Source organism: Scleropages formosus, chromosome 1 (genome assembly GCF_900964775.1).
Source record: "Scleropages formosus chromosome 1, fSclFor1.1, whole genome shotgun sequence".
In the NCBI taxonomy this organism is placed as follows: domain Eukaryota; kingdom Metazoa; phylum Chordata; class Actinopteri; order Osteoglossiformes; family Osteoglossidae; genus Scleropages; species Scleropages formosus.
In genome coordinates this window covers 37793037-37806042 of record NC_041806.1, presented here as the reverse complement: position 1 = coordinate 37806042, position 13006 = coordinate 37793037, and the positions used below count along the sequence as shown (strand labels likewise).

The following is a 13006-nucleotide window of genomic DNA, read 5'->3' as shown; positions in this document are numbered from 1 at the left end:
TATAAGGCCACATACAGTAGTCTGCAGCTGTGAGCTAGACAAAATAACGGTGGTATTTTGGGGTATGGGGGGATGCTGAGCACCGCAAATGGACAGTTAGGGACACTCTTACATTATCAGCGCTTGCCCTCACTTCTCAAGAAAAACAGTCCCGCTCTGGCAGACTTGCACATTGTGACTTGCAATTTTGAGCTATTACAGGACAGGGCAGGGTAGGAGAGGATAGCAGAGCTTCCAGGCTGGCAGGGACATAAGGGCAGCCCTGGGGAAGTGAAATTCTGTGATTTACACTGCTGGGCAACCTTTGACCCTCCTTTCAAAAGAACAAAGGTTTGTAATAGTTGTATTAAATACCATCTGTGACATGGAAGAGCTCAACAGCATATAAACTAAGTCATAGGTAAGTGTAAAATAAAGTGTTTATAAATGACAGAAAGCACAGGCAGTGTGAAGTATGTAGTAAACACACTTTTACATACTAAAAGTGCAGAAGCCACAATTGCAAGAAGGGTGGGTTCAGGCTGCAGACACTGGTTTCGACAACAGAACGCAGCAGTTATACATGAGAAAAGGGCAGAAGAGTGTTTATTTATAAACTTATTACATACTAAAAGTAAACTGTCACCATTTCAGAGTAGTTTCCAAATTTTAAGGTTTATTCCAAGAATAGCTTCATCCAACAATCTGTGAAGCCTGGGAATTAACATCTCAAAGCTGTGAGAACCGCCGATTGCCAACTCCTCCAAGTGTGGTAGAGTAGGCTGTGACAGAGTAGGTGTGGACTGTGGACTAGGGCATAAAGGATGCTCAGACTGCTGTACATAAGGACTGGGGAAAAAGCACAAGCCTAAATCTATCAAATTGCACAGAGGTAGGTAAATTATCACTGAACCGCCCTACAACAGCAAATACTTGATGTTCAAGTAGATACACATTAAATAGTAAGCAGCAGTAGTAATCCATAGTCCAGTGCTCTCTGTATAAATGGGGGGGGGAATCTAATCAAGGCAACCTGGTTCAAAGGTGACCAGGGAAACCTCCTGTTAGTTCACATCTCAATAAATGTTAACACCCATTAGGATTCCTTGCCAAGAACAATGGGTAGCATTGCTCTCAGATTGCATATACTTTCACAGTCCAGCAGGTTTTTCCTCCATCTTGGAATCATATCTTCATTCACTATATTGTTGCATCAATCCAAAATGCTAAAAGCAAACTATTTTGTGTAATCATAGGAAGCTGGTATAATTCATCCAGTTTGTTCCCATTTTGGCAATTCAGTTTAAAATAACACTGGTATTTGAAAAACCTGGATGTCTATATAAAAAAGGAAAATTGTCTGTGCACCCAAAAGTGATTAAGACTGTCGGTAGAAAATAAGTGGTATAAAATTACATGCCAAAAAAAAAAAAAAAAGAGAAAAAAAAATTACATGTGCCTGCTCCATTTTCCTCACAAAAGGTCCTTTCTGTAATCATTTAAAAAGCGCAGGTGGTTTTAGTCCTTGTTTAGAAAAGTAAACCCAGTCTCTGAGTTTCAGTGTCTTGTGGACCCTTCAAGGTCTGGACAAAAGTTCAACAGCCCAGTTTTTAATGGCAAGAGTGGTATCCTGCAGAAAAGTCCAGGTTGAATTGGTGATGGATATCACGTGGTTCTGAACACAGGGTAAGGAAACCTCTCCACTGCAATAAGATACAGTTGATAAGATACAACAAATGCAAGGAACTTTTTTTTAATGTAAAGTTATAAATATGAACAATTTTTTGAAGTAGAAATGTACTGATGTTCAAGTCCACAATTTTACAACCTTCCCTGTGAAACAGCATTTTACAAAGCTTTGGAGTGAGTATATTCCTTTAAAGTATGTAAATACATGTCAAATTTCCCACCTCACAAATGGAGTGCATAAGAAAAAAATACAAATCGATTAGCTGATAAGGCATCTAGCAGAAAGAAAACCATAGTTTAAAAAAACACAAAAAAGATTGTACTTACTTGCAAGAATCTACAAAATTTTTCCAAGCTTGTTCCAATGAAACTTTAATATACATCACAACTGGCAAAACATAGTTCTGATGTATAAACAACAGGAGCTCCTTCAAATATTCAGCAAAATGGAACACACTCTCTGGGATATTAGCATTAAGCTAGGAAAAGAAAAAAAGTATTAAAATGAAATCATTTTGTGGTATATCTATAACAGTGGTATATTACTTGACTTACCCATTCAACGAAACGTGGAGCATTTTCCTTAACCCACAGGATCAAGTCTGAACACTGTTCAGCAATGAAGGCAAACACAATCTTGGTCTTTTCCCATACAACTTCCAAAACTGGTCCCACAGTAGTAACTGCCTCAGAATAGTAATATGGGGCATTTTTCTCAAGCCAACTGAAAGAAAAACAATACTGAATGAGTCTCACAATGAATAAAATATGCGTGCTTTTGCATAATTTCGGCTACTTAAGCTGCAATTTAACACGTAACCGTAGAAATGACAATCCCAAAATTTGCAATATTCTGTACCAGTTCAGTGCCATTTCAACTTTACTTTAGCAACACTGTTGCCACAAACCTGATTCCTTTCTGCGAGTAGTGTGAAATGTGACTCCAGGCCTGTTGAAAGACAGGCATCAACCCAGAGTTCTGCAGGTACTGTGCAGTGGTAGAAGCTATAAAACAGATTGAGTTCAAAGTTAATGAATGTCATTACATTGTGAAATGGATAGTTTTACACACAAAGATCCAATAAAGCAAGTTTAAGAATATTGCTCTAATATGACATGGACATCCAGTCACATTAGGGAATGATTTGATCAGTGGAAGTTTAATACTATAGCACCGTGATGGTATTATTACCACAAATTAAAATGCAACCAGAGGGAAAGAATTCTTTTGAACCAACTTGATACTGACCTTTGAATGACCCTTGTGATCTGATATCATGGACAATGAAGCCCGCAGCAAAGACCATCATGGCAAGCAACAAGCGAATCCATGGGAACCCCCGCCCCTTCATCTTCAGCTGTAGTTTCTGCACATTACAAAATCAGTTGTTTGGCCCATTAAAGATTTCCTAACCATATAAGGGCACATTGAGCAAAAAGCTGAAACCTTAACAATGGCAGCTTAAGTCCCAGGAGAAAGACCTGTAGTAGTAAACCTTAGCAAGAATTTAACCTGAACTTTTCAGTAAAATACCCAGGTGTACAAGGAAAACATTAAATACCATTTAATAAGTAAAGGCTCAACACAAAAGTATTTATATATAATAAAAAAAAAAAAAAAAAAAAAAAAAAAAAAAAAAAAATAATCTGCACATGAATGATAGTCTTTCCCTTAAGTATTCCCCAAAAGCAGGAAAACAAAAATAAATGAAAGTCATTTGTAAATTATTGAAATAGTCCAAGACATTTGGTTATGTGACAGTAAAGTTAAAATTCAGAACTTACACTGCATAGAGCATTGCATTCCATCACCTCTTGAGAACTTCCAGAGCTCTTCATTTCTTCATTGGTCATTTTGAAGGACTGGATTGTTTCTTGAAGATTCTTACGAAGCTATTAACACACATTCAAAACCAATATCAATGGATTAACATCTGGCAATTTATTGTAACTGATGTTTTTTTAAATACTTCTGTAATAAACTGTGAAACAGCAGACCTTTGGTGGCAAAGTGTTCCAGGATTTAAACAGACTATCTAAAAGAAGGCTGCGGGGAGACAAAAAAAAAAAAAAAAAAAAAAAAAAAAGTTAGATCACACATCAACAACCAATTTAAACCAAATTTGTCACTGGACCTCTTGCACTGAGGCATAGTGATGACACACCCATAATTCCTGGTAAGCCCCTCAGAAACCATTGAGTCCTTACCTTGACTGAGAGAGATGTTTTGTGTATAGCTGTCTCCATACACCCAAGCTCTGGGGGTCCAGTGACAGACATTCTGTCATGCTGTTCAGGAGCTGAAGAGACACCAATGTGATGAAGACAATGCCGCACAGCAAAATAAAAAGCCTTTTAAAACTAACAGTCCCACAACATTTGCACAAGCAAAAATTAGCAACTCACCTCTCGCTTCATTTCGTCAGGGCAGTGTGGTGTAGCTCTCGACAGGAAGGAGGGGAAGTAAGTGTGCAATGTGCACTCGGGCTTGGCTCCAAAAGCTAGTACTTTCAGCCTGGGGTATAGCCGTCTCAGCTGCTCCTGCAGGCTAACAAAGAATTCAGGCTTCAAGTATAGTCCAATATTGTTTTTTTTTCCTTTTTTTTTTTAAGTTCGGAATACTCAAGTAAATCTAAAATTACATCCAAATGTTAAAAAAAAAAATTTCATCTGCAATGGCACACAATGTCATCCCTTGATAAAAATTGACTTTTCATCAATGACATTTCAATAACCTGATTGATGAAGTTACCTGGGAGAAAGTGCATTTTTCGGCATGTAGGCAAAGTCCAAGAGGGGGAAAAACTCCTTTGGCCCCATTATTCCAAAGCCTTTGGTTAAATTGGCATGTAACCTAAGAATTAGATTTCAACATGAAATGTGGCGATTCACATCGGCACTCTTCCAGTTTGCGTGCCATGTTTCAAAATGGCACGCACAAAGCTAGAACTTCCATCTGTCCTATTGAAAAAAATGAACCAACTGAGCAAAACCAGAAATAATTCTATATGTTGCGCAAGGTCACTTTCCTTTCATGCAAGTGAACAAAATGTGCTGACAAGCTACATAACATGAAGAAAGAGACAAGCGATGCAGGAAGCCTTAATGACTATGTGTTGAAGGCTGAAGACAAAATACACAATGAAAACATATCAACTGGACAGATGAAAAGCAGGGCAACTACATGCACAGGCACTGAGTGCTTCCCCCTCCAAACTCACATGAGAAGTCTTTCCAAATATGCAATGGCGTAGGAGGAGAGGGTTTTAATGCCCAGCACTGGAAGCATGATGCCAAGCCACACTGAAAGAGTTGAAAAAAAAATACCATTACTTCAAATGTTCAGTTGCGGTAAACAAAGGGAATCTTTTAAAATGTGTCCTCCAAACACCAGCATGAGGATATCAAGTAGTCCCTTCTTGGAATTAAAGTACTTAGTTCTTGGCAACATTTTCATCGCATAACAGAAATTAACAAGAGTTAACAGCATTTTGCATAGAAGGACACCAGTTTTGAGTTGATTTTCACACAATGATTGCCAAGAAACCCTTCAAGTCTTGAAGTTCATCTGGTACTGTGAAAGTCCACTACAAGAACATGTTGCAGAAATCACACCTCTATTTCAGCAGCAGTTTAAGATGTCAGTATGGTCCAAAAGAGCACATGCAGAAGTTTGTCATTCTTCAAAGCAACAGAAGGATACACTGGTACATTAACATAGTTTATGTAGGTGTGTGCAGCCCTGGTTTTTCCTGTTTAGTTTCTGTAAAATTATGGTAAACATAGTGAAACTGTCCATCAATGCCTGGAGACATTTGTTGGCACTTTTTAAAAAAAAAAAAAAATACATAAAACCCATACCCATATACACACACACACACACACACACACACACACACACTTTCAGAACCGCTTGTCCCATACGGGGTCACGGGGAACCGGAGCCTACCCGGCAACACAGGGCGTAAGGCTGGAGAGAGGGAGGGGACACACCCAGGACGGGACGCCAGTCCGTCGCAAGGCACCCCAAGCGGGACTTGAACCCCAGACCCACCGGAGAGCAGGACTGCGGTCCAACCCACTGCGCCACCGCGCCCCACTAAAACCCATACAGAAAACTTAAAAGCAAATGGCTGTCTAGCAAAATCCATTTTACATGACAAATTAAAGCAACTGCATAACTAGGTGATATTAAAAGGAGCAAATATATATAGCTATCCATTATTAAAATCACCATAGTTAACCAAGTAATCCATAAAATCCCTTTATCACAATTGTCCCAATCATACAGGAATTATTTTCAGAGGCTATTGTCCCCCCTTTCTCAGCAGTTGCCACTTGCCTTTGAGTCCCTGGCTGAGGTCCGAGAAGCCCGCCTGGCCCAGAGCCCACATAATGGTTAGACACTTAACTGGTCGGTTCTGATGAGACCTCAGCAGCTCCAGATACTGAGATAGAAGACAAGTGTTTACACCTTACCTTCAACTTTAAATATTCATGCCAAAACATTTTTAATGTGCAGCCTTAGAAGGGCAATTAAGTAAATTCTGCCATAAATTCCAGATTTGGAAGGAAAACACTTTATATCTCTTAGACCACATGAATATGCAGATTGCACTTCAATGTCTGTGAACCTTTACAAAAATCAAATCAAGCAGTCAATTCTTAAACATTTGTTAATAAAAGCAATCTATTCTGACCGATTACACATGAAGACCCCACATAACTATCTCCCAGGTTCTCTGCCTGCATCAGCTTCCACTCACATTGGCCAAGTTCAATGTTGCTATTTTGGGCTTGTCCAGCAATATGGCCTGAATGCAGATCCTGTAGCCATGCAAGGGCTCACCTGCCAAAGCAAAAATGACACTTGAGAGGACAGCACAGCACTGCAAAGGGGAGAGTGTGGCCTGCACAATGCAGTGTTCTCATATCTCCCTCCCCAACTTCCTTACCAGAACAGTGAAAGTTTATGTCATCCACTCAGAATGTGTCACTGACAGAAGTCAAGCTTGAACTATGGCACTAAACTATACTTGACCTTATTTTCCTTTAAACTCTGAAACACAACCAGGACTTGGGAATATGGGAGGAGCTGTACCTCCTACAGCTGAAAAACTATGTCCTTGGTTTGCTGTCCAAAAATGTTGCAATCCCAGCTCCACCACCCCCCTTTTCACAAAGAGAAGCACACCTGCAGGTTTGTCCAGCTCACGCAGCATTGTGTAAATACAGTGGTCGAAGAAGTCCGGCAGTGTGTCGCTGCAGCGGCCCAGCAGACTCTTAATGGTGCTCCTCAGCTCCTTGCTAACCACACAGAAAGGGTAGTCTGCCCAAAAAACAAAATAAATTGCAGGGTCAGTGAATGCTTTAAATGCCTGACAGTGGTGAAAATACAGGCATGTACTAAGTGCATTTTTAAGACCTCTTCAGAATGAAAACATTTTTTGGGATGGATAAAAGCTGATCCCATTTGACTTAATGTAATATGATTTAGAATATAAACACAGCATCCATATGTAGCATAAAATCCTTTTAACCTTTTCCATGCTTTTATTGAAAATGTTTACATTTAATAATTAAAACTGAAGCTAGTTTTCTACATTATCAGTCACACACAAATTCCCCATTGAAGGATTTATTGAAATAGGTGGAAGATACTACTAGAGGAGATATGAAAACAAACATTAAGTTTACTTAAATATGAATTCAACAAGATCTGTAACACTAAAATTCTGTTACTGTCACATACAAGAAAAGTTTTCACAAAAAACACAAATGAAAAAATGCAAGTTGTTAATGCTACTTATATTTAAACATTTTGTGCATATTACAAGAATCTTTAGAAGGAAAAAAAGACTTTCTGCTAATCAGAAACAAGTGGTAGAAAAACCACTGTGGTATTGTGCACCTATTTTTGTATCTGCGTAACATCTTTCCTGTTTTGAGTATGTATTTTTAAATCAAACAAAATCCTATTGTTAATATCCCTTTATACAAAAAAGTGTAACCTGCATCTTCTTTCGACTACACAGCCATATGCCAGTTGTATAAAACTCATCCAATCACTGTCACGTCAGAGTAATTCAGCAGACCTTATGGGAATGCTTACACAGTTTAACTCTCTAACATCATGGGAAGTTCAAATATTCATTTAGATTGAGAGAGGAAGGGGAATAAAAAAATAAATTATAAACAAATGGTGTGAATTTCCAAGTACTGGTTTTAGTTATGCTTTTTATTCAAAGGCCAGCATCGCCCATTTTACTCCATGTAAGATTTGTTCATATTCCATGACTTCTGACTTGCAGAAGCCTAAAATAACTCCAAGCAGCAGCTCAGAAAGCTTTACCCAAATAAGCATTTTCTAAACAGACAGTAGTATGCTCTGCATCAGCCTCAATCACTCACCAGGGGCAATAAACTGGTAATTGGGCACAACAAGGAACTACGTACACCGTCACCTTTAACCACTGCATGAATATTTGTCAAGGAATCGAAAACCTTTTCAAAAAAAGGTTGCATCAAGGCAGCATTTTAGATTAATGAAAAGCAGGACAAAGCTGTTGCAACTGTACAGACATCAAGCATGCCACAACACAAGGTTTACCGGAAAAATACAGACAGGTTGATTATGAAAAACAAAGATGATATTTTATGCTATTCAAGCTCTACGGTGAACAGATGACTGACCGTAGGAGTGGTTACTCAGCGTAGGCTCCATCTCTGGGGCCTGAAGCTTGTAGTTGAGGTATCCAGCCAGGTCCTTCACCCATACTGAGGGGTTCTCTGGAAAAAGGTTCTGACTCTTCTCCAGTTGCTGCTGAAGCTCAGATACATCGAGCTGTGGAAGCCAGAAAAGCAAACTGCTCAATTCTGCTTTCCAGTACTGTGTCCCCAAAACAAACAAATCTTATTTAAAAAAAACTGCTTTTGAAACTGGATTTCAAAAGTTTCTCTAAAAGATAAAAATATTTGGATATGTAATTAAATACTGTAGATCCCAATATGAATTGCTGGAGATTACTAGTACACATGAAGCAGACAAGTGAAACCTCACATCTACTTTACATAAGCTATTTTTTCTACAAACTAGAAACCACTCTGTTCAACTAAGACTTGCACCTTAGAGAAAGAAGTTCTGATTACTATGGCATAAGTGAGACAACAGATCCAGAGAGGCGAAACCCAAATGGACTCACAGCTTTCAAAGCCTCCTCCAGTGATTTGAACTGTGCTGGTTTCTGTCCTGCACCATTTGCTGGGGACTTTTTGGGCTGCTTGCCTGCACTGGACTTCTGCTGCTGCTCTGGGGGTGGAGCGGGAGGAACCTGCTCTTTGTTCTGCTTCTTCCCCATCTTCTCAAAACCCTCATAGATGGTCTCAGACATCTTCAAGGGTTCTGTCATCCAATGGAAAGGAGGAAAGAAGGTGTCAGAAAGGCTAACTGTTTATAAAGGCTAACAGAAACCTCCCCACCCCAGTGGGCATGTCATCAGTACAGTGGCATCTGGCAACAATTCCTTCATCTTGCAACAAAATGCACAAAAAAAAAAAATCCCCAGGACCCTGAAAGTTCATGTCATGGTAAGTGTTACACAAAAACAAGGGCATGCAATTTAGCAGAAAGTTCAACATAATGAAGAGGAGACATTATTTCCTTTGCCCTAACAAAACTTGATAATACTTTACGATTTCTGGTCCAAGACTAAAAGCAAGATATTCATGGCCCTTTGATCAGCCTATAACACTTTCAAGCACAAGCTACATTTATGATATATTGATAATAACTAAGCAATTAATTATGTTCAACAGATTTCTTTCAAATTAAATTGATTTATTAGATTAAGTCAAGTCCAGATGAAGCCTGAACTGAACTAAGTGTGAACTGGAATTTGGTAGATGGCTTCTGCCTTCAAGTGCCTCACATACACATGCACACAGGGCTGTCTGAGCACGACAGCTGTCAAGTTACACCCTACTCGTTTTTAAAAAAAAAAAAAAAAAAAAAAAAAAAAAAAAAAAAAAAAAAAATTCAAGTTGAAAGAACACAACTAAGGGGGGGGGGGGAAATCAAATGTCTGCCCTTCCTGTAAGGAAGCTCTACTGTCCAGAAATGTTAGAGCATCTGTGAAGTGATTTATTGCCCCCCTCCCTTCTTTAAAAAGAAAAAAAAAAAATGTTTAACATGGACATTGCTTAGAGAGAGGAATGAATATTGACCTTTTTCACATTCTGGAAAACCACAAAGATCTAAACATATCTACATGCACACATTTGTTTACTAGTAATTCTTGCATGTTGGTAATGTGATCTTGCCATTCAATCTTAGATGGAATATTAATCAAAATGCTTCTTGAACAAAAAAGCTTGGCGCACCTATTCATTTTATTCCCTTTGTGCCATCCTAATGAAGATGCAAAAGAATAAATACATTAAACTGTAAATCTTTAGTTTATAAAACAAGTAAGTCTGATGAACAACAGACTTTACTCAACAGCTACCCACAGCTTGCGGTGAACCCTCGTGATTTTCATTTATCCTGGGAATTTTCCAAATGTGATATTTTTAAATCAGCTAAGATCCGTTGAACTGTCATGTGATGTATTTAATAGGAAATTACAGGAATTTAACATGTACAGAGGTTTCACCAATAAGGCATTTGACCACAAAAACTGAACATAAAATGCTAGATGCTGTATTTAAACTGCTGGTGTTGTTACCCTGGAAGCAACAAGAGTGGTAAGGAAAAGACAACTACAGGACAACACTCTGGCCAACAGAACCAACCTCACCCCAGACCACATTTGGGTCTTGCTAGACCTTTGCCTAACTACCACCTGCTTTCAATTTAATGGGGGTTTCTACAGGCAAAGACACAGCTGTGCGATGGGGTCACCAGTGTCACCTATAGTGGCCAATCTTTATATTGGAGATATAGAGAGTAGAGTCCTGAACTCTTTTACAGGAAGCACCCTTCATAAACGTGTGGCTCAACACAGGAGAGCCAGTTCTTCAGGTCAGGACTCAGCAGTCCACCTACACCTGAAGGAAAAGGGACACTCTTTTGAGGACAACAAGGTGCATATTTTAGCCAGAGAAGACAGATGGTTTGAAAGAGGAGTGAAGGAAGCCATCTATGTAGAATTGGAAAACCCCTCTCTGAACAGGGGAGGCGGACTGAGACAACTTAGCCACGTGTAACACAATCTTAGCATCTGTCCCCAGAAAGTTTCACACCCACTTACACCTCGAGTCTGGAGTTTCTGGCCATTAATGGGTCGTTAGAGTACCGCTAATTGTGGAAAAACAGGACACCACCCAGGTTAATTTGAACAACATCCTCGAATTGCAGGTGACTGTTGGGTCGTTAATAGACCCCAGTCATGTGAGTCTCAAGTGGGCTCCACCCACAGATGTTCCAAGTTAAAAACCTAAACTCCCCACCACTCTTTTAGAACTGAAGAAGCCACTTGGAGGAGTGGTGAAATGTTTAAGAAAAACTTATACAAGTCCAGTTGCCTTTGTTCATAGATATTACACAGACACACACCTACAAAAGCTAAGGGCAACAATTTGTACACTAAAGGTTGCTGGTTCAAGCCCTACTTCTTTACATTTATTCATTTCAGATGCTTTTTTCCCAAAGCAATTTACAGTGTTAATGTACCTATAATTATTTACCAATCAATACAATGGATAATTTTTTACCGGAGCAATTTAAGGTAAGTACCTTGCTGAAGGCTAATACGGCCAGAGGCAAGGTTCGAAGCTGCAACCTTTGGGCCCAAAGGCAGCAGTTCTAAAGTAGCAGACAATCAGAAGACTGAATCTAGTGAGAATTCTTGTGTGAAGGCAACCAAGGTGGCGGCGGTAAGAGGAGGAGGAGAAAGAGAGACTCTTTCTGCCAATTCACCAAATACTGGGGCTGACTGACCCAGGCTAGGCAGGCAATCTGCAGTGATGTTTGTTTACATGTGACAAGACACTGTAAAAGGCAGAGCATTAGTGTCACTGGCTGCCATGATGTTCAGTACAAACTGTGTGTGTAGTGCAGTCTCTGACAACATCAAGAAGCCAAGGAGAAGGACGGTTACACATGATGATGATCAGGACACGTCAGGTGTCACAAGTTAAGGGTGATGCACACCTGGGCTTGTAAACTGAGCACTGCTTTTCCAACCCACTCCCTGACAGTAATACTGTAGCCTTGAGTGAGGTTCTCACCCTGATTTACCACAGCAAAAACACACTTTCGAATAGGTCAAACACAAGTCACTTGGATAAACACCTCCGCGAAGTAAGATAAGACGCACAGTGGAAGAGTGCGAACGGACGTGGACCTTGGACTCCAAGTTGGAGCCCATTTGATCTGTGACAAAGAATTAATTATGTCTGAATTATGGAGAATACGGTGGACCGTGTTACATGTACCCAGCAGCAAACCACGAGCCGCCGCTCGCGCTCAGCCCTCACACTTCCCCGCAGCCTCGCGAAGCACAGCACCACCAACAGCAGGACATTGATTCAGTACTCGCCTCCAAGTCCCAAATCCTCTGTCGGGGGGGGGTGGCTCACTTAGTTTATAATGACAACACCAACGAGATCTACAACAGTATCCTGCTACGTAACCAAGCCAACGAGCTGCTACAGCAAAGCTAGCCGGTTATCTAGCGTCGGTAGTAATTAGCTGCTAGCTAGCTACGTTGTGAAAGGTTGGAAACGGCTTGCTGTGCATGAAGTACGGACCGTTGCTAACTACTTTGCAAGCTGTTCTAATGCTACACTAGTTGAGCTAATGAGGTCTAAGATAGGTGCTAAGTGATATGCTAGTGGCTATGCTACACGCTAAGCTAAGCACTGTGACTCACGCGCGGGGTCGATCCTCGGCAGGTTGGACTCGCTCAGCGCCTTCCTCCCGCCGCTCTTCTTGTCCTGCTGACTCTTCCCTCCTCCTCCGCTCTGTTTCTTCCCTTTCTTTACCACTTCCCATTTGCCCGCCGAACCATTGCTCGCAGCCGAAGCCATCGCGTGTGGACCGTGTCCCTCGACCGCCTACGTTCAACGGTTATAAGAATGGAAAAAGTCTGAGCGACTCCGCGTTACGATTTAAACGCCACGTCTCCCTGTTGAGGTGACGTCACTAAGAGACGCGTGCCCGCTGGAGAGGCGCAGCCGTTGGTTTCCGTGCGGCGCGAGCCCGACTATATCTAACCGGAAAGACCCGGTAGCGTGAAGCTGTCAGCGGCTGTAATGCGCATTTAGTGCGTCAGTGTTAGGGCTGAACTTTATGTAGTGCAGTGTGTATATAAATGTCGGTAGTTTTAGCCGAGTCACT

General features: G+C 40.6%; 1 protein-coding gene across 1 annotated transcript; it reads right to left on the bottom strand.

The window, feature by feature from the left end:
• Positions 1 to 519: 519 nt before the first annotated feature.
• On the bottom strand, positions 520 to 12831 carry tmem214 (transmembrane protein 214). The gene is made up of 17 exons (XM_018743478.2): positions 12540 to 12831; positions 8871 to 9070; positions 8362 to 8512; positions 6863 to 6997; positions 6435 to 6517; positions 6011 to 6116; positions 4890 to 4971; positions 4421 to 4522; positions 4075 to 4216; positions 3877 to 3968; positions 3667 to 3715; positions 3454 to 3561; positions 2918 to 3035; positions 2577 to 2673; positions 2224 to 2392; positions 1996 to 2147; positions 520 to 1682 (listed from the first exon to the last, which is right to left on the bottom strand). Exons 1-17 carry the CDS (start codon positions 12694 to 12696, stop codon positions 1556 to 1558), a joined length of 2070 nt encoding a protein of 689 aa, XP_018598994.1. The 5' UTR covers positions 12697 to 12831; the 3' UTR covers positions 520 to 1555.
• Between the last annotated feature and the right edge of the window lie 175 nt (positions 12832 to 13006).